Source organism: Salmo salar, chromosome ssa18 (genome assembly GCF_905237065.1).
Source record: "Salmo salar chromosome ssa18, Ssal_v3.1, whole genome shotgun sequence".
Taxonomy (NCBI): Eukaryota; Metazoa; Chordata; class Actinopteri; order Salmoniformes; family Salmonidae; genus Salmo; species Salmo salar.
In genome coordinates, this window is record NC_059459.1 from 62,657,042 (window position 1) to 62,684,956 (window position 27,915).

Below are 27,915 nucleotides of genomic sequence, written 5' to 3' on the forward strand. Positions count from 1 at the left end.
CCCTTGGTTCTCCCCAGACCTGACTGCCCTTAACCAACACAAAAATATCCTGTGGCGTTCTGCATTAGCATCGAACTGCCCCCGCGATATGTCACTTTTCAGGGAAGTTAGAAACCAATACACACAGGCAGTTAGAAACGCCATGTCTAGCTTTTTCAAACAGAAATTTGCTTCCTGCAACTCAAACTCTAAAAAGTTCTGGGACATTGTAAAGTCCATGGAGAATAAGAACACCTCCTCCCAGCTGCCCACTGCACTGAAGATAGGAAACTCTGTCACCACCGATAAGCCCACTATAATTGAGAATTTCAATAAGCATTTTTCTACGGCTGGCCATGCTTTCCACCTAACTACCCCTACTGCATTCAACAGCACTGCACCCCCCACAGCTACTCGCCCAAGCCTCCCCATTTCTCCTTCTCCCAAATCCATTCAGCTGATGTTCTGAAAGAGCTGCAAAATCTGGACCCCTACAAATCAGCTGGGCTTGACAATCTGGACCCTTTCTTTCTAAAATTATCTGCCGAAATTATTGCAACCCCTATTACTAGCCTGTTCAACCTCTCTTTCGTGTCGTCTGAGATTCCCATAGATTGGAAAGCAGCTGCTGTCATCCCCCTCTTCAAAGGAGGTGACACTCTTGACCCAAATTGGTACAGACCTATATCCATCCTACCCTGCCTTTCTAAGGTCTTCGAAAGCCAAGTCAACAAACAGATTACCGACCATTTCGAATCCCACCGCACCCTCTCCGCTATGCAATCTGGTTTCAGAACTGGTCATGGGTGCACCTCAGCCACGCTCAAGGTCCTAAACGACATCGTAACCGCCATCGATAAGAAACAATACTGTGCTGCCATATTCATTGACCTGGCCAAAGCTTTTGACTCTGTTAATCACCACATCCTCATCGGCAGACTCAGTAGCCTTGGTTTCTCAAACGATTGCGTCGCCTGGTTCACCAACTACTTCTCTGATAGAGTTCAATGTGTCAAATTGGAGGGCCTGCTGTCCGGACCTCTGGCAGTCTCTATGGGGGTACCACAGGGTTCAAATCTTGGGCCAACTCTTTTCTCTGTATACATCAATGATGTCGCTCTTGCTGCTGGTGAATCTCTGATCCACCTCTACACAGACGACACCATTCTGTATACTTCTGGCCCTTCTTTGGACACTGTGTTAACAACCCTCCAGACGAGCTTCAATGCCATACAACTCTCCTTCCGTGGTCTCCAACTGCTCCTAAATACAAGTAAAACTAAATGCATGCTCTTCAACCGATCGCTGCCTGCACCTGCCCGCCTGTCCAGCATCACTTCTCTGGACGGTTCTGACTTAGAATTTGTGGACAACTACAAATACCTAGGTGTCTGGTTAGACTGTAAACTCTCCTTCCAGACTCACATCAATCATCTCCAATCCAAAGTTAAATCTAGAATTGGCTTCCTATTTCGCAACAAAGCATCCTTCACTCATGCTGCCAAACTTACCCTCGTAAAACTGACCATCCTACCAATCCTCGACTTCGGCGATGTAATTTACAAAATAGCCTCCAATACCCTACTCAACAAGCTGGATGCAGTCTATCACAGTGCCATCCGTTTTGTCACCAAAGCCCCATATACTACCCACCACTGCGACCTGTACGCTCTCGTTGGCTGGCCTTCGCTTCATAATCGTCGCCAAATACATTGGCTCCAGGTCATCTACAAGACCCTGCTAAGTAAAGTCCCCCCTTATCTCCGCTCACTGGTCACCATAGCAGCACCCACCTGTAGCACGCGCTCCAGCAGGTATATCTCTCTGGTCACCCCTAAAGCCAACTCCTCCTTTGGTCGTCTCTCCTTCCAGTTCTCTGCTGCCAATGACTGGAACAAACTACAAAAATCTCTGAAACTGGAAACACTTATCGCCCTCACTAGCTTTAAGCACCAGCTATCAGAGCAGCTCCCAGATCACTGCACCTGTACATAGCCCATCTATAATTTAGTCCAAACTACTACCTCTTCCCCTACTTTATTTATTTATTTTATTTATTTTGCTCCTTTGCACCATATTATTTATATTTTAACTTTGAACTTTCTTCAAATAACAAATCTACCATTCCAGTGTTTTACTTGCTATACTTTATTTACTCTGCCACCATGGCCTTTTTTTGCCTTTACCTCCCTTATCTCACATCATTTGCTCACATTGTATATAGTCTTATTTTTTTCTACTGTATCATTGATTGTATGTTGTTTTACTCCATGTGTAACTCTGTGTTTTTGTATGTTGTCGAACTGCTTTGCTTTATCTTGGCCAGGTCGCAATTGTAAATGAGAACTTGTTCTCAACTTGCCTACCTGGTTAAATAAAGGTGAAAAAAAACATATATATTATAATCTCTTAGAAAATAACATGAAGATGAGTGGGTCTTATTAGAGATAAGATCCACATAAATATATGCAGGCATAATAACATGTACATATGGTTCCATTTTATTCTAAGTGACACTTAACCAAGTAGCGGGCCACAGTTGTATTACAGTGGACTTTATCACTTCATGAAGTGGCAGGCCTAGGATACCATTAGAGACAACCTGCCATACCAATTTGTGGATTTCAATGAACCTGTCAGGAAAATACTATTTTGGCCATGTAATTTTAAGTGTAATACCTTTTGACAAAATGTGGTGAAATTGGTCTAGAAGTTCATGAACATGAATTGATGTGGTGAAAACTGGAGGACAGCATTAATTCAATAGCTTGCACAGGTGACATGCGTGCTTACATTTTGTTTTAGGCCTATGTTATATACTTTCTAATCGTGTTAAATCACATTCTTCTCAAATATCCTGAGAATATCCTTGTCAGAATGTTGGTGTGTCTCACAGTAGTAAAATAGTGTGCATGACTGCCTAGCCTCTATCCCTCTCAATCCGGTAGGAAATGTGATGTGATCACGAGGAGATCAGAAATCCTGGCATCCAGTCATGCGCTAATGTGGTATTTAAAGGCTCGAGGTTTATTTGGATGCTGTGTGGGCAATTAGTTGCCTACAAGAGGATACAAGTGCGCACTGAGAGGACACAAGTGCGCACAGAAAATCAACTATGAAGTGATGTGGTTTCGAGTAAGGTACTGACTTCTATTAGAGTGTGATTGAATAAAGACAATTCTTTGATCCACCGTTCCATTTAGCTAACTTTCTGGTGTGCATCTTTTTACCTATTCATTGCCTATGTGGAAGTACGGTTTGTTGGTGCTTTTCGGCGCCCTGTTTGTGCGAGCGCAGTTTCCGAGGGAATGTGTGACTCTGGAGGGACTTCGGAGTGGTCAGTGTTGTCCATCACCGTTTGGGGTAGCGAATGACGCCTGCGGGTCCGCCACAGGACGTGGACAGTGTATTTCGATAGCGGCAGACGCAAGTCCACACGGCCCCCAGTACCCCCACGATGGACGGGATGACCGTGAACGTTGGCCCATCCGCTACTTCAACCGAACCTGCCAGTGCAACGGGAATTTCACCGGTTATGATTGTGGCCGTTGTATGCATGGATTGGCCGGGTTAAACTGTGACCAACCCGTCGCTGTCGGTACGTTTTTCCCCCCACACTTTAAAACAAATAATCAAATGTTGCAGTTTCCAGTATAAAGCGATTTGATGTTTTTGCACAATCGAAAGAGCATAGGTCATCTCAAGTATGTCTCATTTAAGTGGAGTGGTAAATCTCACACTTAAACCAATTTGATTGAAATCAACAGTCCACATATCTGTTGAATAAAATAAGCTATGATGTAAAGTACTTAACAATAAATACTTGAAAGTACTACTTAAGTACTTTTTGTGGTTATCTGTAATTTACTTTACTAATTATATTTTTGACTACTTTTACTTTAACTTCACTACATTCTTTAAGAAAATAATGTACGTTTTACTCCATACATTTTCCCTGACAGCCAAAAGTACTCGTTACATTTTGAATGCTTAGCAGGACAGGAAAATGGTCTACTTCACACACTTACCAAGAGAACATCCCTGGTCACCCCGACTGCCTCTGATCTGGCAGACCCACTAAACACATGCTTCGTTTGTAAATTATGTCTGAGTGTTGGAGTGTACTCCTGGCTATCCGTAAATAGAATAAAAATGGTGCCGACTGGTTTGCTTACTATAATGAATTTGAAACAATTTATACTTTTACTTTTGATACATATGTATATTTGAGCAATTACATTTACTTTTTATACTTAAGTATATTTTAAACCAAATACTTTTAGACTTTTACTCAAGTAGTATTTTACTGGGTGACTTTCACTTTTACTTGAGTCATTTTCTATTAAGGTAACTTTACTTTTACTCAAGTATGGCAATTGGTTACTTTTTCCACCACTGAAAATAAGTAAATGATAGCCTAACACAAACAACCTCTATACACCGCACCAATGCGCCGTACTTTACCAGGCTGTTGTCATAGACTAGACGTAACATAGTAGACGAAAATCCGGGACGTTCAAATTAGTAGGCTATTATATATGGTATGCGTGTATAAGACAGAAGGTTACTTAAGGCAAAAATGAAAGACGGGTGATGCGAATGTCTAAACCCAAAGGTTGCGTGTTCGAATCTCATCACGGACAAATTTAGCATTTTAGCTAATTATCAAGTTTACAACTACTTACTACTTTTTAGCTACTTTGCAACTACTTAGCATGTTAGCTAACCCATCCCCCAAAATGAACCTCAACCCTTTAACCTAACTCCTACCCCTAACCTTAACCCCTTACAAGGGTGGAAAAATAACAAATGAGCATGCTTTTTAATGTTTTTAAAACAAGAAATGTATTAGTAGTAAGAAGTACTGTGGTATATTGCTCAATTTTATTTTTGTGACCTGAGTCTTTCAACCAATGTATGTTAAAATAAATAATTTAGATACAATAGTAAAAAGTAAAACAGGTAAACAGTTCTACAACTGAACATCAAGAATCAACAAAGTGCCTGCCCTGCCACAAAATGCTGAGTGATACGGCTTATTTATTAGTATTAGTTCAGGGCTTTAACGCAGTTGTTTTTAATAAGGACTATATAAGTTGATATTTAGGAGCACAAAAATTAATGTAGGTCCATAATACAATTATTTGAGTGTTTTAACGATAAGAAATGACAATTTACCCCCAAATATTTGAGTCATTAGGTTTGATAAAAATTTTCAGCTACCCCTTTAAGGGGTGGGCTATTACCGTGGTAACGGCACTCCCTCTCTGTCAGAGATCATAATCTCATGTCTGCTCTACAAGCAGACAGTTGCAGTAAACTCAAAACTAATATTGAAAAACAATCTACCATTTGAACAAAAAAATGTAACTAGCCAAGAAACAGGAGGACAAAGTCACACTTTAGTAGCCATTCAGGTCAATTCGACCAACTTCTACATTTGGGTTGAAAAAAAAACAGTTCCCAAATGCTGTGTGTGATCACACGCCAAATAGACATTCTTACCCTCTAATAACAAAATCTACCCATATTTGGCGGGTGATGGGTGTTAATTTCCCACCCTGCCCCTAACCCTTAGCCAAGCTAACGTTAGCCACCTAGCTAACGTTAGCATTAGCCACCTAGCTAATATAGCCACAACAAATTGGAATTGGAAACATATAATATGTATAGCAAATTCATAACATATTGTACGAATTGTAATTCGTAACATATTATATTACTTGTAATTTGTAACATATCATATGATGATGGAAATCCACAAATTAATATTATACCAAATGTAACATATCACACTAATTTGAGTCCCAGATTGTCGTTTACTATGTTATGTCTACCCCTGAGTGAAGGTTGACTTTATGCACTGCCACTTAACTGGTTGAAAGCCACATTTCTACACAGACTATGGAAAGCATAGAATACATTTTTTTTGGAAAGGACACTGCATTTTAGCTGCATTTTATGTTTGATATAATTACCTTTTTGCCTCATATTCAGGCAATGGTGTATGCATAAAGATGAACGGTGACTGTGGATAGGCTACATGCCCAATAATTTCTTAATTTCTTTCAACAAAAGAATGTGCTCATTAACGCATGAATGATTAAGATAATCAAATGTTATTTTTCTCTTTAATTCTTCAGTCCGGAGAAACGTGATGCAGCTAAGTGCGGATCAGAAGCGAGCTTTCGTGACCGCACTAGACCAGGCCAAGCGCACCGTGCATCCGGACATTGTGATAGCTACGCGGCGATACCAGGATGTCTTCGGACCCGATGGGAACACCCCGCAGTTTGAGAACATCACCATCTACAATTACTTTGTGTGGACCCACTACTTTTCGGTCAGCAAGACCTTCTTGGGGGCCGGCCAGCCGAGCTTTGGCGGAGTAGACTTCTCTCACGAAGGTCCCGGTTTTGTGACCTGGCACAGGTTTCACCTGCTCCAACTTGAGCGCGACATGCAGGTGAGATGGGGTACCAGCAATTACATGCATGTCCCTGCATGTAATATGAACTGAAATAGTCAATAATAATGCAAATAACTACTTTTTTAGTGTGCCTACTATTCAATATAATATATTCAATAGATATCACATTATCTAATGGTATTATGGATTTTCACCACCAGCAAAATCCATTTTAATCTGTAGGCTGGGCCTATTTATTACCCATCAATAGTCATTTCACTTTCCCTATTGTTTGCTTGAATTAGTGCCGCATTAAGGGTGAGGATATCTTTAGAGATGAAGCAATATTGTACCATAATCAAGCAAGCTTTGCAGAAAATGTGCTTAAGCGTTTAGTAGTCTGAGCCTAGATTTCCCGTCTAATAGGGCACAAAAGAGCATCTGTTGCCCAAGTTATTTCTTGAATTATGCATTACTAATTGGCATTACTGACAGACTGTTTATTGTTTTGAAAGATCCTTATCTTGGATGTCAGTAGGCCAGCTATATTAGGCCTCAGCAATAAAGACACATCATTATTTCATACAATGGAAAAAGTTGAATCAGGTGCAGCTAAATATTGACATTGTGATACAGTTGTATGTTGCTGGATTAAAATAATGCAGGCACTATATACTTCTCCAAGACCATTTGTAACACTTTTATTTGCAGTTCATTATTGTGGTTTCTAATTGCACAAACTAATTATTGTAATTGTGTGCCATTTATGTCATTCATTCTAACCCTACTCTCAATTTAGGATATGCTGCAAGACCCTTCCTTTGCCCTGCCCTACTGGAACTTTGCCATTGGTGGAAGCACCTGTGACATCTGCACAGATGACCTATTGGGAGCGAGGAGCAACCTCAATATGAATTCCATCAGCACCAACTCCATCTTCTCCAACTGGAGGGTGATCTGTGAGAGTGTGGAGGACTATGACACACTGGGAACCATCTGCAACAGTAAGCATTCAGTAGTGCGCTTATATCCTTCCAAGTTTTAAAGAAACACCCTATATGGCGGGTAAAAATAAACTACACAATAATCACAAAGTAGCTAAATTGGGTCAGAGCTCGCCAAATGGTGGCCATCCAGTATGGCGCCATTTTTGTCTCGTTGTCAGACAAGGTGTTGCGCCAATAGCACCAAAGCATGAATAGTGAACCGGCTGTTAGCAATGATAGTAATGATAGTAATCAACAGGTATCACAATATGGAATGGTGACACTGAGGTGTCCCTGTGAGCATGTTTCTATAATCTCAATGACTTTTACACACTTTAACATTTGAGGAGGGTGAGCTGATCCTAGATCTGTGCCTACAGGCAATAGCACCAAAGCGCCAATAGCTTTGGTGCACAGATCTAGGATCAGCTCACCCTCCTCAAATGTTAAAGTGTGTAAAAGTCATTGAGATTATAGAAACATGCTCACAGGGACACCTCAGTGTCACCATTCCATATTGTGATACCTGTTGATTACTATCATTACTATCATTGCTAACACCCGGTTCACTATTTATGCTTTGGTGCTATTGGCGTAACACCTTGTCTGACAACGAGACAAAAATGGCGCCATACTGGATGGCCGCCATTTGGCGAGCTCTGACCCAATTTAGCTACTTTGTGATTATTGTGTAGTTTATTTTTACTTTATTTTCCGATCTCGGATTTGCTACCAACAGGAATCTCAAAACTGCATTATTATTTGCTTTTCGGAAACATGGCTGTCGGACAAGATACCCCCCATGGCTATCCAACTCAATGGATTCTCCATTCACCTGGTGGACAGGACAGTGGAGTCGGGGAAATTGAGGGGGGGAAGGGTTTGCCTCTATATCAACACCAACTGGTGTGCTAACTCCAGCGTGGTGGAAGTCTCAACCCACTGTTCACCCATCTTGGAATACCTGATGGTCAAATGCCGACCATTCTACCTCTCAAGGGAGTTTTCAGCTATTATTGTGACTGTTGTATACATTCCACCTCAGGACAAGAAAAATAACAAGCTGGCATTTAACGAACTGTACAAAGCAAGAAAAAAGCAAGAAAACCTACATCCAGAGGGTGCTTTTCTGGTTGCCAGTGATTTTAGTTCCCCATCACTAAGACATGTGATTCCCAACTTCCATCAACACTTCTCCAACACCACTAGGGGTGATAAAGACCACTGTTATTCTACCCACAAGCAAGCATACAAGGCCCTCCCTTGTCCGCCATTCGGAAAATCAGATCATGACTCCGTACTCCTGCTTCCTGTTTACAAGCAAAAACTCAAACAGGAAGTACCCGTAACTTGCTCCGTTGAGAAATGGTTACCAGAATCAGAGATTAAGCTACAGGACTGCTTTGCTAGCGCTGATTGGAATAGGTTTCAAGACTCCGCCGATAACATTGACGAGCTAACCACCTTTATCACTAGCTTCATTAGGAAATGCATCAGCGACATTGTCCCCACGGTGAGGGTTTGCTGCTTCCCCAATTAAAAGCCCTGGATTAACATCAAGGTTGGAGCTAAACTAAAGGACAGGGCTACTGCACACAGAGCTATTGTAGACAACTCTGAGGCTACGGCTGGGGACATGAACAAGTACAAGAAGTCCCGCTATGACTGCCACAGAGTCATCAAATGAGCAACAGGACAAAATAAGAGTAAGGTGGAATCATTTATACAGGCATGTGACAGGGGCTACAGTCCATTACAGATTACAAAGGAAGACCCAACTGTGATCTGCCCGACGATGCTTCTCTACCAGACAAACTAATTTTTTGCACGCTTTGACAACAACAACACTGTGCCAGGTGTGAGGGCTGTGACCGACCCAGAGGATTGGGGGATCTCGCTCTCCAAGGCCGACGTGAGAAAGGTCTTTAATAAGGTCAACACCCGCAAGGCCGCGGGGCCCGACGTTATTCCAGGGCACGTTCACAGAACAGCTGGCAGGCATATTCACTGTAATTTTCAACTTCTCCTTGTCTCAGTCTGTAATCCCCACGTTTTAATATGACCACCATCATTCCTATCCCCAAGAACTCTAAGGCTTCATGTCACAATGACTACCGCCCTGTAGCACTCACTTCTGTAATCATGAAGTGCTTTGAGAGGCGGATTATGGCATACATTAACTCCACCATCCCAGACACCCTAGACCCACTACAATTTGCATACCACCCCAACAGATCCATAGATGACGCAATCTCAATTGCTCTCCACCCTCCCCTGTCCTCACCCACCCAGATAAGAGGAATACCTACAGTATGTGAGAATGTTGTTCATTGACTACAGCTCAGTGTTCAACACCATTGTCCCCGCCAAGCTCGTCATCAAGCTTAGGACTCTGGGTCTGAACACCTCTTTTGCTGGACTTCCTGACAGGCCGACCCCAGGTGGTGAGGGTAGGCAACATCACCTCCGCCATGCTGTACTCCCTGTTCACCGCCTGTTCACAAGGCCTGATCACCGGCGATGATGAGTCAGCCTACAGAACAACAACCTCTCTCTCAACATCAGTAAGACCAAGGAGCTGATCGTGGACTACCGGAAACGGGTACATCGACGGGTCTGCAGTGGACCAGGTCGAGAGCTTCAAGTTCCTCGGTATCCAAATCACTAAAGACTTAAAATGGTCCAAACGCACTCGCCTCTTCCCCTCAGAAAAAGTTTGGCAAGGACCCTCAAATCCTCAAAGTGTTCTACATCTGTACTATTGAGGGAATCTTGACTGTCTGCATCACTGCCTGGTATGGCAATCGCACCACCCTCAATCGAATGGCGCTACAGTACAGTATATCATTGGGTCCGAGCTCCCTGACATCCAGGACATCTATATCAGGCGGTGTGGAAGGAAGGCTCGGAAAATCGTTAAAGACTCCAACCACCCAAGCCAGACTATTCTCTTTGCTTACATACGGCAAGCGGTACCGGTGCATCAAGTCTGACACAAACTGGCTCTTGAACAGCTTCTATCCCCAAGCAATAAGACTGATAAATAGCTAACAAAATAGCTACACAGGCCAGCTGAGTTAACCTTGTATCTTTATTTACCTTTTATTTACATTTTTTGCACTCTCTATGGATACTCACAGGGCCCTACACACTCACACACACACTCACTCACTCCATCATCTGCTCACTCACACATAATATTAACATACATTTACACTCACTCTACACGCACACTCACATACCAGCTGCTGCTACTCTGCTTATCTTATATCCTGTTGCCTAGTCACCTTACACCTATACATATCTACCTCCATCACTCCAGTATCCCAGCACATTGTAAATATGGTATTGGAACTGTATATATTATGTTTACTTTCTTATTGTGTTCTTCATATTTCTTCTTATTTCTCGTGTGTTTTTCCGAGTATTACATTGTTATTGATTATTGCGTTGTTGGGTTTTGAGTTGTCAAGAAATGCATTTCACTGTACTTGTGAATGTGATAGTAAAACTTGAAACTTGAAACTAGGGTTTCAAAGCGGAGGGGGCCTTGGACCTTCTTCTCCAATAGGGTGATTACTGGAAGGAAGGTTGGAAGTAGGAAGAGAGAATGGATGGAAGGAAGGAAGGAAGGAAGGAGCATCTAAATAGTATTTAAACAGTGTGTGTCCTTTAGCACTTGCCAACTTCCCAAGCCTATTTACTATTGCCTCTATTAGCCCAGGTTACTGAGAACCCTCTTAACCCTCTCCTCTCTCCCCCCCAGACACTGAGACCACCCCCATCAGGAGGAACCCAGCAGGTAACGTGGCCCGCCCCATGGTGCAGCGTCTCCCTGAGCCCCAGGATGTTGCAGACTGCCTGCAGGTGAACACCTTTGACACCCCTCCCTACTACTCCACCTCCTCAGAGAGCTTCAGGAACACCATCGAGGGTGAGTGGGTATTGCTGGTCTACACCAATAGATGCAGTCATTCACATTGATGCACACAGATATCACAGACACCTACACATACTGTACATTTGCTTACACACACTGAACGTTGAGGGTTGTTGTGAATGCTGACATACACCCACATGCAGGCACACACACACACACAACCGTCTTAGCCAACAGAGAAAGAGACAAATCTGTCACTCCGTGAGCTTTAGATCTCCGGGAAGGTGTGATGTCACTGATGTACTCCAGCCAAAATGCTATGGGCGAGTTTCACATCCATTAAGCAAGATTCCCTGTATTTAAACCACAAACTACTTGTGTTGTGTGCGCAGGCTATAGCGCCCCCCAGGGAAACTACGACCCTGTGGTACGGAGCCTTCACAACCTGGCCCACCTGTTTCTGAATGGAACAGGCGGACAGACCCACCTCTCGCCTAACGACCCCATCTTCGTGCTGCTCCACACTTTCACCGATGCCATCTTTGACGAGTGGCTCAGGAGGCACGCCCCAGGTAATAGATCCCATCCTACTACTGATCTCATGTTCAAGACCTGATCATTGTCTTCCTGTGCTAGTATCTTTGTCTATGCTTGCTTGTCTGAAAATATGATGCTCTTCCATCCTTTTGCCAACTAATCTACAATGAGTATACAAAACATTAAGAACACCTTCCTAATATTGAGTTTTGCACTCAGAACAGCCTCAATTCGTCGGGGCATGGAGTCTACAAGGTGTCGAAAGCATTCCACATGGATGCTGGCCCATGTTGACTCCAGTGCTTCCCGCAGTTGTGTCAAGTTGGCTTGATGTTCTTTGGGTGGTGGACCATTCTTGATACACACCTGTCACGCTCGTCGTCGGGGAAGGAGGACCAAAACGCAGCAGGCATGCGGTTGTTCATTTTGAACATTTATTAACTCCAAAATGAACACAAAAATAACAAAAGAGAACGAACGATAAACTGACAGTCCTGTAATGTTGACACACACTAACCACGGAACAATCTCCCACAAATGACAAACACACCCTAATATATGGGACTCTCAATCAAAGGCAAGTAGACAACACCTGCCTTCAACTGAGAGTCCCAACCCCAATTAACCAAACATAGAAACAGACACACTAGACTCAACATAGAATACATGAAAACCAAACAGTGCCCAAAAACCCCGGAATACTTAAATCAAATGCCCCTTCAACAAACACACCACCCCGAACCACATAAAACGAATACCCTCTGCCACGTCCTGACCAAACTACAATACCAATTAACCTTATACTGGCCAGGACGTGACAACACCTGTCAGATAATAGTTCTGCAGGAGGGGTGAAGTCAGGTGCAGGAGACTCAGGTACGTGAAACACGTAGTTACTTTAATGAAGGAAAAACCAGTCCAGAAATTCAAGCCGAAAAGGGAAAAATATTCAAACAGAGGAAGACTAACACAGTCTTCTGAATATATATCGGGACGCAGCCCAGCAACCCTAACGCCAATACGCTAAAATAATAATGGACCAGAAAAGAAAATTCCCCAACCTACAATAACAGACACGAAACAATCCCGCACAACCCCAAACACAAAACAGACAGACTAAATACCCCACTAATTACTTAACACAAAACAGGTGCTACCCTAACCAGACATTACCAAACGAAAACAGAAAAGGAAATCGGTGGCAGCTAGTAGGCCGGCGACGACGAGCGCCGCCCGAACGGGGAGAGGCGCCACCTGTGGACGTTGTGACAACACCGGAAACTGTTGAGCATGAAAACCCCAGCAGCTTTGCATTTCTTAACACAAACTGGTGCACCTGGCACCTACTGCCATACCCCGTTCAAAGGCGCTTAAATATTTTGTCTTGCCCATACACAATCCATGCCTCAATTGTCTCAAGGATTAAAAATCCTTCTTTAACCTGTCTCCTCCCCTTCATCTACACTGATTGAAGTGGATTTAACAAGTGAAATCAATAAGGGATCATAGCTTTCACCTGGATTCACCTGGTCAGTTTGTGTCATGGAAAGAGCAGGAGTTCTTAATGTTTTGTACACCCACTGTATGCGTTTGTTGAATATGCTGTATTTTACAGGTTGCTTTTTACCTTGTAGTTACTTCTAAATTACATGGTCAAATTGTAATTACACATCAATTACATGATTACTTTGGAAACTAAGATTCATAATACACACACCACTGTCCAACATTTGTTTAGCTCTTGGAGGCTTTTTTGTTGTTGTACGTCAGGGCCATATGTTCAGAAGCTGACTCTTAGCTGATACATTTAGCAGATTCTGCAGTCTATCCTTCAGAGAATGCCCCCATTGGTCACAACAGGGGGTACAACATGGTTCCCTTCTGGCCTCCAGTGACCAATGCTGAGATGTTTCGTACAGCCCCTGAGAACCTTGGCTACTCCTACGAGGCTGAATGGCCAGGTGGGTATTGTCAATATAAATACAGGTTCAATGGCCAGGTATGTATTGTCAATATAACTACAGGCTGAATGGCCAGGTGTGTATTGTCAATATAAATAGAGGTTCAATGGCCAGGTGTGTATTGTCAATATAAATATAGGCTGAATGGCCAGGTGTGTATTGTCAATATAAATATAGGCTGAATGGCCAGGTGTGTATTGTCAATATAACTACAGGCTGAATGGCCAGGTGTGTATTGTCAATATAAATACAGGCTGAATGGCCAGGTGTGTATTGTCAATATAACTACAGGCTGAATGGCCAGGTGTGTATTGTCAATATAAATATAGGCTGAATGGCCAGGTGTGTATTGTCAATATAACTACAGGCTGAATGGCCAGGTGTGTATTGTCAATATAGATACAGGCTGAATGGCCAGGTGTGTATTGTCAATATAACTACAGGCTGAATGGCCAGGTGTGTATTGTCAATATAGATACAGGCTGAATGGCCAGGTGTGTATTGTCAATATAAATGTATTATGGATATTTGTCTTATCTACTATGTATATAACAATGTGGTCCACTTGTTATACAGTACCAGTCAAATGTTTGGACACACCTACTCATTCCAGGATTTTTCTTTATTTGTACTATTTTATACATTGTAGAAAACATCAAAACTATCAAACAACACATATGGAATCATGTAGTAACCAAAAAAGTGTTAAACAATATTTTATATTTGATATTCTTAAAAGTAGCCACCCTTTGCTTTGATGACACATTTTTTGTAAATGTGTTTGAACCAATCAGTTGTGTTGCAATAAGGTAGGGGTGGTATACAGAAGATAGTCCTATTTGGTAAAAGACCAAGTCCATAGTATGGCAAGAACAGCTCAAATAAGCAAGAGAAACGACAGTCCATCATTACTTTAAGACATGAAGGTCAGTCAATGCGAAACATTTCAAGAATTTTGAAAGTTTCTTCAAGTGCAGCCACAAAAACCATCAAGCGCTATGATGAAACTGGCTCTCATGAGGACTGCCACAGGAAAGGAAGACCCAGAGTTACCTCTGCTGCAGAGGATAAGTTCATTAGAGTTACCAGCCTCAGAAATTGCAGCCCAAATACATGCTTCACAGAGTTCAAGTAACAGACACATCTCAACATCAACTTTTCAGAGGAGACTATGTGGGTTCTTCAGGGTCGAATTGCTGCAAATAAACAACTACTAAAGGACACCAATAGGAAGAAGAGACTTGCTTGGGCCAAGAAAAGCGAGCAATGGACATTAGACCGGTGGAAATCTATCCTTTGGTCCAAATGGGAGGTTTTTGGTTCCAACCGCCGTGTCTTTGTGAGACGCAGAGTAGGTGAACGTATGATCTCTGCATGTGTGGTTCCCAGCTTGAAGCATGGAGGAAGAGGTGTGATGGTGTGGGGGTGCTTTGCTGGTGACACTGTGATTTACTTAAAATTCAAGGCACACTTAACCAGCATGGCTACCACAGCATTCTGTGCGATACACCATCCCATCTGGTTTGTGCTTAGTGGGACAATCATTTGTTTTTCAACAGGACAATGACCCAACACACCTTCAGGCTGTGTAAGGGCTATTTGATCAAGAAGGAGAGTGATGGAGTGCTGCAATAGATGACCTGGCCTCCACAATCACCCAGCCTCTACCCAATTGAGATGGTTTGGGATGAGTTGGACCGCAGAGTGAAGGAAAAGCAGCCAACAAGTGCTCAGCATATGTGGGAACTCTTTCAAAACTGTTGGAAAAGCATTCTAGGTGAAGCTGGTTGAGAGAATACCAAGAGTGTCTAAAGCTGTCATCAAGGCAAAGGGTGGCTACTTTGAACAATCTAAAAAATAAAATATATTTTGATTTGTTTAACACTTTTTCGGTTACTACATGATTCCATATGTGTTATTTCATAGTTTTGATGTCTTCACTATTATTCTACAATGTAGAAAATAGTCAAAATAAAGAAAAACCCTTGAATGAGTAGGTGTGTCCAAACTTTTGACTAGTACTGTATATATATATATTATATATATATAATTGTTTCTTTTTTTTTTCTTCTTTTTTTCTACCTCGGTTAGAGTTCATCTGTCTGTCTGTGTCTGTCTGTCTGTGTGTGACTCTTTGCTAGTGTCACATTCCATACAATTACAAATGTAACTGTTATAAATCTTGTCTCCTCAATATAGCTGCTCCTTTCACTTTGACTGAGATCATCACCATTGCCATGGTGGCGGCCCTGGTCATCGTGGCTGTAATCTTTGCTGCCACCACATGTGTTGTGCGCGCCCGCTCCTACAGCAAACTGGAGGGCCGCCAGCCCCTGCTGGGTGAACAATACCAACGCTATGACGACAACAAAAGCCAATCCGTGGTCTGAGCTGAATGTGAAACTACAGGGTCATGTTCATTAGGGCACAACAGAAAATGTGTAGTCGTTCGCTGTTTTTGTCCGTTTTCTTTTGTTTACTGACTAATGAACATGATCCAGGCTTAGCTGAGTGTCACATATTTCCATACTTTTGTATTGTTAGCAGTTATGTAATTAGATTACAAATTCATGTTTTATCATTTGAAATTGAGTTTCGAATGCCGTATAATATGCGTCAAACTGTATTCCGGGAGTGGACAAATGTTGGCAATGCAGGGTGGCAGTGTGAGTAGAATTAGGTGCGTTAATGCTGGTCGGGAACAAAAACCTGCACACAGCGGCCCGTCCTCTCATGGCCAAGTTTGACCACAACTGCTGTAGTCCATAAAATGGAATCTAATTGACTGTATCACTCATAATATGGAATCTAATTGACCCTGTCACTCATTCTACTATTAGTTACATTACAGAGTGCTTTGACCTGTATAACTGTAGATTCTGAGTATAACAATGATTTTATGTAAATGTGTACACATATTTCATTTTATTTTAATCGTTTTGGTTCAAAATGGAACATTTTTAATTCCATTGAAAATATGAGTTGATTAAAGAAAATAAAAGATTAAGAATTTTTCTTGTATTATCATAATTTCTGCAACACTTGTGGAGTGTAATGTCATAATTCATACATAAGCACTCTCCTTATATATATTTTAAAGAATAGAAAAACAACAGGGTCATATCTAAAAAGTTGAATAGCCTACTTTTCCACTCTGGTGTAAGTAATGTCAATTTCCATGAATTGCCACAAGGTGGTAGAAGTGAAGTTGAATACAACTTGAACAGAGTGGTGAGGGAGAGGACAGTGTCAATCAAGGCAAAATGTGTTGCTTTGAATACATATATGATCATTAATTAGATATTACATTAACATTTTAGTCAGTTAGCAGACGCTGTTATACAGAGTGACTTACAGTAGTGAGTGCATACATTTTAATACTTTTTTTTGTAGATCAAGCTTAGGTTAATTAGTTTGCTTTAAAAAGATAGCTTTTAAAAATGTATTGATTTTATTATGCTGGTATAATAAAACTGTAGCCTAATAACAATGTAATAACAATGCAAATAGGCTATAGGCCTAGGCTACACGACGTTGGTTTGAATTAAAATACATTCAGCACGAAAGACCTCTTACTGTGACCTACTTTGCTAGCATAAAATGTCAATTTAGTCGTTTGTATGATTGAACTGATGATTAGTAAATTACTGTAGGTTACCATATGGATGTATTTTGTGCACCATAAACCAAAACATATGCTGTGACAGTTGCGTTACGATTACAGCAAACGGGCGTGGTTTCAAAGTCCCACCTGTCTGGGGTCATAAGCTCCATATGGGTGTCTCTGTGGCTGTTATCCAACTGTGCTGCTCGACTATTGTTTCAGTGGACACGACTGACACCGGCGGACGGGACTTCCAAAACTAACATTTTCACGGATTAGTGTAGTGGCTTTGCAGTAGGCATAATAACGGGGATATGTATCTATATATTTTGAATTGGTGAGAATAATCGGATGGGGCAACTTTGTTTTTTAATTACTTTTCTCTGCAACTGTGTGCCTATAGATATATAGCAGTCGCTTTCAACCTCGGATCTCAGACCATCCTAAAACATTCATAGACGCTTACGGATAAGAAGGGTTTTCGAAAGCTTAAGACCATCAAGGCTATGACCTTTTATTTTCTTTGGACGTGAAGTCAGCGCGAGTCATCAAGCCACGGAACCCTATAATTTGCTCTCTCGGTTGTTCCTATTGCACATTTTGAAAAACGTAGCATATATATATATTTTCGGTTATAGGCCTAGTCTCACTGTAATTCTACAATGGACGGGGAACACGTTTTACGCGATTTTAAAGATATTGAGACAAAGTTGGGTCGCAAAGTTCCTGAAAGTCTCATTCGTTCCCTTGCAGGAGGAAATAATCATCACGACAAACATGAGGATACAAAATCGGCGACACCGAAAAACCAGTCGAACTCTGCTGATTTGAAACGACTGGAGAGCAAGATGTTATTTTTGAGACAGGAAATGGTAAGTGATTCTCTTAAAGATGCGTCTCCAAATATATTTCATTCAGTCTGTCCGTCGGTTTGGATCAGTGAGTTACTTCATACCACAGGAGGTTGGTGGCACCTTAATTGGGGAGGACTGGCTCGTGGTAATGCCTGGAGCGGAATTAGTGGAATGGTATCAAACACATATTTTTCATGTGCCATTCAATTGGCTCCGTTCCAGCATTTATTATGAGCCATCCTCCCCTCACCAGCAGCCTGTGCTTCATACAGTAAGCCTTTGATAACGTTTTTTGACTACCGAAGCAGACATCCAAAACAGGTACTGTTGCAATTCGACCAGGCTTTTTCAAGTCAGTTCACTGCATTTTCAAAACCTTTATTAATATTCAGTGATGCATTGCATTAAGTACAATTTATACCTGGCCCCCAGTGTCTGGTCTGGAGCGTGAAGTCTGCTAATCGGCTACTGCATAGCAACCAATGATATATATAAACCCTGGATTTCGGATGATATGTATTGGCCATTGAGAGGCTTTGAACCACCGGTCAGCCATATTGGCACTCCCCAGTAGGAACAATCCTCCATAGGAATGAATAGAATTCTACAGTATTTCAAATAAAGACAACATTAACATGTATTTAAGCATTTTGTTAGTGGAGTGGAGACAGTATCATTAGAAATCTAAAAAAAAGTATACTTTAAGGACATTTTAAAATATATTTTTTCATTTTTTATTTTTATGTTTAGCTCACATAATATGCATTAAGGTGTCTGTAATAGAATAAATGTGGCAAAAACAAATGTAAACGCATTTCTATAGCTTCCAAAATATTTTTAACAACGGTGAGGGAGCGCCAAGATGGAGGCATGGTTGCTTCAACACAGCACCCCCAACAAGTAATCTAGTGTGTATATAAATCATTGGTTGCAACCGAGCAGCGGCAAAAGCCCCGGTCTTCCCTAGAAAGCGTATGTAAATTGGGATCATAAGAAAGGTAAAAAAATATATAAATAATAGATGGCCACATTGGGCTCTAAAATGTGTTTATTATGATCAATTTCTATCCTCGCAGTGAATTATTTCACAACAAATCAAGATATTTAATGAAATAGTGATCCATTAGACTACTACAGTTGTCGTCACACATGAACATGTGCTGACAGACCAGTCACTCACCCCGTCACGAACACTCATTGCACGTGCACCTAAGGAGATCTGGTGCGCATCTAGCAGCTCTAAGCAGGACGAAAACAACAACATCGACCATGATCCTTTGCTAGTTACAGCGACCTTTGCAAATGTTTGCCGTTAAGCCCATTCAACAATATGGCTTGCTTCAAATTCAAATACTTCCGGCTTTCATGCGCCATCGGGAGTTTTCCATAGGAATACATGGATTCGTCAGCGCAATCACTGTCTACTGGTTTTAATGTATATGAATTTACCCAAGCTAACAAAGTAGCTTTTAGCTGCAGTAGTCTGGTTGTTGTCCAAGGTTATTGCAGCTGTTTGCTTTAGGCAATATTGAAAGTTCACTGACCTGTGATATCTTAACTCAGCATGTTCTGCAATAACTTCCAGACGCCTGATGTCAATCCAACTTTATTGCCCTTGTGTTCATAGGCTATACTTTTGTCTTCTCAGAAGTTTATGGATTATTTATAATGTTGATCGCAAGGCAATGGAGATATACTGTATAGCTCCATTTTGACGGTAATATCTTCTGGCTGGGGGAGTTTTTTTAAGAGCTCTGACACTTGCTATAAATGTTAACAAGCATCGCTTGAGGTATGGTTTTGGAAACATAAGGCACATATCTTTCATATCAGCAAGAAATATATATATATATATATACATACATACATACATACATACATACATACATACATACAGTGCATTCGGAAAGTATTCAGACCCCTTCCCCTTTTTCCACATTTTGTTAAGTTACAGACTTATTTAAAATGCATGAAATAAAAAATGTTCCTCATCAATCGACACACTACCCCATAATGACAAATGTAAACAGGTTTTTAGACATTTTGGCAAATGTATTAAAAATAAAAAACAGATACCTTATTTACATAAGTATTCAATCCCTTTGTAATGAGACTTAAAATTGAGCTCACGTGCGTCCTGTTTCCATTGATCATCTTTGAGATGTTTCTACAACTTGATTGGAGTCCACCAGTGGGAAATTCAATTGATTGGACATGATTTGGAAAGGCACACACCTGTCTATAAAAGGTCCCACAGTTGACAGTGCATGTCAGAGCAAAAACCATGCCATGAGGTCGAAGGAATTATCTGTAGATCTCCGAGACAGGACTGTGTCGAGGCACAGATCTAGGGAATGGTACCAAACCATTTCTGCAGCATTGAAGGTCCCCAAGAACACAGTGGCCTCCATCATTCTTAAATGGAAGAAGTTTGGAACTACCAAGACTTCCTAGAGCTGTCCGCCCGGCCAAACTGAGCAATTAGGCGAGAAGGGGCTTGTTCAGGAAGGTGACAGAGCTCCAGAGTTCCTCTGTGGAGATGGAAAAACCTTCCAGAAGGACAACCATCTCAGCAGCACTCGCCAATCAGGCCTTTATGGTAGAGTGGCCAGACGGAAGCCACTCCTCAGTAAAAGGCAGATGACAGTCCACTTGGAGTTTGCCAAAAGGAACCTAAAGGACAAGATTGAACTCTTTGGCCTGAATGCCAAGCGTCACGTCTGGAGGAAACATGGCACCATCTCTACGGTGAAGCATGGTGGTGGCAGCATCATGCTGTGGGAATGTTTTTCAGCGACAGGAACTGGGAGACCAGTCAGGATCGAGGCAAAGATGAACAGAGCAAAGTACAGAGAGATCCTTGATGAAAACCTGCTCCAGATCGCTCAGGATCTCAGACTGGGGCGAAGGTTCACCTTCCAACAGGACAATGACCCTAAGCACACAGCAAAGACAAGGCAGGAGTGGCTTCGGGACAAGTCTCTGAATGTCCATGAGTAGCCCAGCCAGATCTCAGACTTGAACCCGTTCGAACATCCCTGGAGAGACCTGAAAATAGCTGTGCAGTGACACTCCCCATCCAACCTGACAGAGCTTGAGAGGACCTGTAGAGAAGAATGGGAGAAACTCCCCAAATACAGGTGTGCCAAGCTTGTAGTGTCATACACAAAAAGGCTCAACGCTGTAATCACTGCCAAAGGTGCTACACCAAAGTACTGAGTAAGGGGTCTGAAAACTGAAATATCACATTTACATAAGTATTCTTTTGCTAAAATTGATAAAACCTATTTTTGCTTTGTCATTATGGGGAATTGTGTGTAGATTGATGAGAAATTATATTTTAATGAATTTTAGAATAAGGCTGTAACGTAACAAAATGTGGAAAAAGTCAAAGGGTCTGAATACTTTCTAATTGCACTGTAAGACAACAAGAGTACTCTGCTGTGTTCCCTCCCTACTATAGTGAATGCCCCATTTGGGCCATCTAAGGATTTTGTGCTGTTGTCACCTCTTACAATCTCAACTTAATCTTTAATCCAATCAGGCTGCTTTTCTCTTGGCCAACTGGCTGTTTCACTTCACAATAGTCCACCACAGTGGACACCTCATTAATACCCATAAAAACACAGAAATGGTTCCAATGGTTTTTTAGCCATTCATTTTTCACATTGTGAATTTTACAAAATATTCAAATTAATTGTTTCTTTGGTGTAGGCTTACCTTGGCGTGGCATTATGATAGCCATGTAATCTGAGTTTTATCAATATATTCGCCTCAATTTACAAAAAAAAAAGACACAATGCAAATTATTGATAAAAGTTACCTTGTCCGAGAGAGATTTGCGCATTTATCAAAAGGTCACGCCAGGAAAAGCCTACACGAAACACAGACCTTATATGAAGCAGTCCCAGATGAAAAAATGAATGGTAAAAACCCCCCGATTGGAACCTTTTCCGGGTTTTATGACTCATATGGTGGTACTCAATAGACTACCAGTTGTCTGTATCCATGTAATCTTGTGTATTCCTCCACAAATATTGCATTAAAATACTGTATATTGTTATAACATAGGGATAAAAACATTTTGTTGAAAAAAAAATTGCCTATAACCCCCATTTAGACAAAAGCCCAGAATAATAAAACTTGTTTTAAACAGTGTTCAGAAAATATCTTAAACTTAACTCTTGTAAGTATTGTTGGAGGGCGGCTAAATCAATAAAGTTTAATAATGACTAACAAACTAAAAAGCAAGCAGCAGTAAATCACATTAGCTAGACCGATCTTGTGATTCAATGCCCCATTCGAACAAACTTTAATTGACACTGCTAATACTGTTGTAACATTCCATTGTGCTACAGCTCAACATGTGTGCACACATAGAGGACGGGTTATATCGGCAAAGCAAACACTGTCAGAATTATGAGCTAAACGAGCCCTGTCACGATCCACTCCCAGGAAAGGGCTCTGTTTTATAAAGCCAGTTGTTCGGAACATTGTATCAGCCATCAGGCGTAATACTTTTGGACTGCTGCCACAGGCGTAAATGGCTGGCTATTTGTCACTGGTAGCCTGGGAGAATCTTTCAGAATGAGACCATAGGCTACCTCCCCCCACCCCTACTCTATGGGGATTGTCATGTTGCTGTGGTAAATCAATGGTGGTACTGTATAGGCATCTGGGCGAGAATGTACTTCTATGCACTATGCAGTCACAGACCCTACTGTTACATGCCAAGGATGGAAGGATTTCCTGTGGCATGCTGTTCTGTTTGTCTTTGTCTACATGTCATTTCCAAAGAGTAGAGTGGTGTCTTTACTATCCCCCAGGGGCAATTTGCTTTTCACCATTACCAAAAGACATGCTGGTGTTGGCATCTCACAAAAATGGAATAGGAAAGCAATATATATAAAAAAAAAAAAAAAGATTGTAGGCCTACTTGTTGGAGTGTGTTATTGTGTGACTTTATAATACATGTGGGTTTCAAGTTGTCCAGTTTCTAGTCCAAATCTCTATAATGATAAAGGCCTTAAATGTATCTCCTTCTCACACCAAACGCAGGCCCACCTCCGTGCCATCGATGTCAAGCTGATGCAGCAGCTAATGTCCATCAACGACGGCATCGAATCCATCAAATGGGTTATGGATGACAAGGAGGGCCTAGCCAGTCGTGAAAGCAGCCTGACAGGCAGCCTGTACAGCCTATTGGACAGCCAGGATGACACCTCTTCACGCGGCAGCTTCACCAGTCTGCACGACGGACACAGCGATGGATTGGACGGGATATCGGTGGGCAGCTATCTGGATACGTTGGATGAGTTAGCCGAAGACCTATCGGAACACACTTCTCCGACTGACCTTGATCTTTTCTCCGATAAACCTGTTATAGAGGACGAGACTTTCAGCAAGCCAACAATGCGACTTAGAGTGGACTCCGATGAGTACTACTGCTTTGGATAGCGCTGCGTGGCTAAGAGGCTAATACAAACGCAGACAAAGACCAGAGGGTTATTTTTGCCTAGCGTTGTCAAGATTTCAAATTCATATCAAATCAAATACAGTTGGCATGGTAACTTTGATAACATTTTTAAAATATGAACTAGGATTTCAACTGGTTGAAATTTTAGTAGTTTAGAAATGTTTCATAAGGTGGCTTGTTCATTGAGTTTACTATGTGAAATATAGAACCTGGATTTGTTCCCTTGATGATGACCTTCATTCTTTTCCTGCTGCTAAGTGTTCTACAGTGATGTCACAGTGACATTTAAGTGGTTTTACAAAGGGCAACTATTCAGAGTTGTGCTATTTTGTGTCTTAAAACCAAATTCCTTTTTGTCTGATGCATGTACACCTCACTAAACCTTAGCTACTTGTCCCTTCACCAAAACAAGTAAGGACAAGCTTTCAACATAATTAGGGATTGAATTGTTGTACTGATAGGAGGTTAAAGGTGCAATTTGTAAGTTATCTGCCCCAACAAGAGGAACTACAACCACAATCAACCTAAAACAAATACAAAATAATGCTAAGTAGTGCACCCCCTTCCTCCTCATTCTTTGTGGTTGCTTGCAGTGCTCTCCAGGAGCGTTGGAGTCCACTTTTTTTTTTTTTTTTACAGAAAATCAAACTTACAAATTGTACCTTTTTAATAATAATTTTGCTGTTTGTTTTATTTTTATTGACATAGTTCACTTGGCAAAAGTTACATGAATTTTTCACAATTTTCATTCAGTGCACACTGACTGTACTCCAAAGAATCCGATACCTCAGTGTCTTGTTTCCCTTTTCACTTAGATACCTTGTCTTTGGTTAGCCGTTCATCCATCAGAACTAAGGTAATGTAGTATATAAGGAATTAGTGGTAATTTGGAGCATTAGCGGTTCCATGCTGAGACATCGGCTGGAGTGGTTTAGTGGGGCAAAAATACTACATTTCCTTAAGGTTATAGCATCCAAGTGCAATTTGCTACCATGCCAAATCCTTTGCATCACTGTATTTCAGCACCTCCACAACATATTGAAGCACATAGCTATCAAAACAACAATTTGATTTTGATTTGAAATAAAAAAAAAATAGATTTTTGACAGCTATGTGCTTACATGTTTAACATTGGACAGGTACTTTGCTCTTTCTTACTTTTTTTTATTTAGACAGATTGCAGTCAACATTGCCATGCCCAGGTCAACAATTTATTTTTGTTTTGTTTTACCACAAGAGATTAATTGTAAACAAGTTCCATAGCGGAAATCTTGAAGTTCACAACACTTAATTGAATTACTAGATGGTATTTTTTGGTTACGTTTAATAACTTAATTTTTGAGCTAGTCAACACTTTAATGACTGATAACTGACAAAGTTAAGTACAAAAGTAAGGCCATTCATTTCTGTATAAAGATGATTTTTCTTTAAATTCCACTTTCTGTGTCTATTCACATTACCTGTGTGTTGTGCCCTTCATGTTGCCTACTTTTTAACATTGTAACTTATTGTTTTTATTGGTGTTGTTGAAGTCTGTTGGGGAAAATAATATATTGTGATTTTCTTCTTTCTCAGTTTCTGTGTACTGTTAGTTTAATCTACACACACGCTAACACACACACACACACACACACACACACACACTGGGTCGCATGATTGCCAGCTAATAGTCTATTTGTGGTAACATGCAATTAGTGGAGAGAAATTGACTCCATTTTGGATTATTTAGTAAGACCACAGAAGCGCTCATATGCACATTTTTATGCTGAGACAGTCTTGCTCCATTTTTGTCAGACTAGTGAAGTTCCAACATGTGGTAGTTTGAGCAATGTACAATGGAAAATTGTGCTCAGTTTGGGCTAGATTCTATCAGATTCACACAAGCCGACACCCGTATAGTGGTTGCTTTTACGTGTCGGAGGTGGAACTGCGTTAGAGCTATCAAATCCACAAGCGTCTCCCAGCATTATACCTAAAGCTTGGATGCACGCAATCGCGTTAAGAGAAATCCCATGCAGCCTTGTTTACAAGTTCAAACTCTGGAATGTGAGACGTAATCTACACCCCGATTAGGCTGATATAAATCCCCCTTATATCGTTTAATGATTTTCAATTTGAGCGTCATTATTTCTATATAGCCTACTCTTTCTCATTCTGAACTTCTATTGCAAGTGGGACGGGTGTGGCTTTGTGACAATGATCACAAGAGCAGCTGCTCACCGATTGGATAGCTCCAACGCAGTAACACCTCCGACACCGTCAAAACATCAGCTATGCGGTTGTAGGCTATTGCCGGTTAACGCTTGATCTGATTAAATCTAGGCCTTACTTGGAAAAAAACACAAAGCAAAGAGGGCTATTACATCTTCTCAATTCATAAAATGAAAGTACATTTTCTTTTTTAAAACATTTAAACTATTAGTGGAAGGAAAACCATTTTGGATTACACTCAAGTTAACATGACTTAACTTCTCATGGATGAGGCATCACGTTACTATACATAAACCTTGGGAGTATTCATCACAAAATATTATAGCCGGATCATGTAAATCGAAACAAATGTACGCCAGAGAAAAGACAGAAACAGAAAAGGAATGCTAACCACAGTGTTTTTTTATGTCCATTTTAATTATTCTCACTGGCTTGTTGCTATTCTACAGGGATAAGTGCATTTCAAGACTGGAAAGCAGAGGCCCTTGTGGTACAATGAGCAGCCCCAGGACATTCCTATCCAGTACTCTATTTAACTCTGCATACTATGTCACTTCTCACTTTATTTTTTCATAAATAACAAACAACAATGGCAGCCATTGTAGTCACATATGCTTCTGAGTCATAGATGATTCTGAGGATGGTTAGCATGCAAAATAAATACAAATACCCTTGCAAGGGGTATGATAAAGTGTCATGGTTCAAATGACATGTTTTCCTTAGCATTGAAGGTGCAGAGAATCACCATATAAACTGAAATAGGAAATGCATTGAATTGTTATTAATCGCTGCATAAGGATTTGGATGAAAGTGTATGAATTACATTATATCTCAGTCAAAACCACAAGGGTTTGTCAACTTTTCTTTAAATCTGAAAGGTATTGCAGACAACAAAGCCTGTAGTCATGACTGCGGTAATGTCAACCCCTCAGTATAAACATCACCTTTCATCTTACTATCTTTGGCATGCATTAAATCATGAACATTCTGTTGTTGCTGTCAGACATCAAACTTGTCCTTTTCATTATGAAAAAGTATAAACAAAATGGTAGTCTGCATGACATCGCAGCAACCTGGTTCAAATAGCAAAATCACTTGCTAAATGTTTTGCACAAAAAGACCCATCCATTTAAAAATGTACTTAGGGTATGCCAATCTATCAAGCCAGGCAACTTAAAGCAACTTTCTAAAGTCAACGTTAGCTTGTTAACTAGCTAACTATCTAGCCTAGCTGGCTAACGAGCTAATAAAATTACCAGAATCTATCTGACAACAGTTTGAGTTTAACTGTAGCCAACTTTTTATTCACCATAAGAGGAATAAATGACACAATGACTGCTTGTTTTGTCTCATAATTTTAGCAACCAGAAAATGGCAGAGCGATTTAGTGCATCTTTAACCTCTCTTGATCAGTTGTGGCAAGCAATGGCGATATAAAAGATGAATGCTGACAAGATTGTGGTAAAAAAAATTTATCTGTAAGGGGACCAATTATGCCCAATAATGTTTTCAGGCAACACACCAAAAATGCTATGTGAATTAGGTATAATTCACCTTCTTAGTGCCTTTGGCACACTTAAGCCACCTGTCAAGACTAAACAAAGCCAAAATAACCACCCCAGAAAGCCTTGTTGAATGACAGTGTGACTTCTGGTTGACTATCTTCCATTAAAACCGATATCATTTGCTCATCATTTCCTGTCGAACAAGCTTAACTGTGTCGCCATTGGCTATTCTTTGACTATCCCCTTCAGGAAAAATAAATGACTAGACCTGTTGGCCCATAAAGTAATTGGAAGATTTCAATAAACAAGAACAGGTTGATTTGCTCATAACCCTTCTATGTGTTGGATTTTCTGAGAAAAGGACAGGGTATAACACCCATGTACAGTCATTGGTATTTTATCTTTCCAAGACGAAGATTAAAGGCTTACTTTCTCTCCATGTGCTCATATTCCTTAAGCACCTTTGTGACAAAAGATTCTAAAGCTCTCTCTTTTACGTAATCATTCACCAAG

At 41.0% G+C, this 27,915-nt stretch overlaps 2 protein-coding genes across 3 annotated transcripts; both read left to right on the top strand.

Annotated features, from left to right (window-relative positions):
• The first annotated feature begins 3,008 nt into the window (after nt 1–3,008).
• On the top strand, nt 3,009–16,764 carry tyrp-1 (tyrosinase-related protein 1). Of its 2 annotated transcripts, none has more exons than XM_014155871.2 (7): nt 3,009–3,577; nt 6,123–6,445; nt 7,188–7,392; nt 11,141–11,308; nt 11,647–11,826; nt 13,603–13,752; nt 15,952–16,764. In XM_014155871.2, the coding sequence occupies exons 1-7, from the start codon at nt 3,223–3,225 to the stop codon at nt 16,140–16,142; spliced, it is 1,572 nt and encodes a 523-aa protein (XP_014011346.1). In that variant the 5' UTR covers nt 3,009–3,222; the 3' UTR covers nt 16,143–16,764. The 2 variants fall into 2 exon arrangements, with proteins under 2 accessions (XP_014011346.1, XP_014011347.1); XM_014155872.2 differs by having other exon boundaries at nt 13,606–13,752.
• Nucleotides 16,765–17,530: 766 nt separating this feature from the next.
• On the top strand, nt 17,531–25,260 carry LOC106577624 (leucine rich adaptor protein 1-like). The gene is made up of 2 exons (XM_014155873.2): nt 17,531–18,228; nt 23,269–25,260. Exons 1-2 carry the CDS (start codon nt 18,019–18,021, stop codon nt 23,665–23,667), a joined length of 609 nt encoding a protein of 202 aa, XP_014011348.1. The 5' UTR covers nt 17,531–18,018; the 3' UTR covers nt 23,668–25,260.
• The last annotated feature ends 2,655 nt before the right edge of the window (nt 25,261–27,915 follow it).

What these genes read in the sequence shown, in the direction of transcription:
- tyrp-1 (XM_014155871.2), top strand. Translation starts at nt 3,223, where the DNA reads ATGTGGAAGTACGGTTTGTTGGTGCTTTTCGGCGCCCTGTTTGTGCGA. An exon ending in CTTCAGGAACACCATCGAGG is followed by an intron (nt 11,309 to 11,646) that starts GTGAGTGGGTAT and finishes TTGTGTGCGCAG; the next exon opens with GCTATAGCGCCCCCCAGGGA. An exon ending in GCTCAGGAGGCACGCCCCAG is followed by an intron (nt 11,827 to 13,602) that starts GTAATAGATCCC and finishes TGATACATTTAG; the next exon opens with CAGATTCTGCAGTCTATCCT.
- LOC106577624 (XM_014155873.2), top strand. Translation starts at nt 18,019, where the DNA reads ATGGACGGGGAACACGTTTTACGCGATTTTAAAGATATTGAGACAAAG. An exon ending in TATTTTTGAGACAGGAAATG is followed by an intron (nt 18,229 to 23,268) that starts GTAAGTGATTCT and finishes CACCAAACGCAG; the next exon opens with GCCCACCTCCGTGCCATCGA.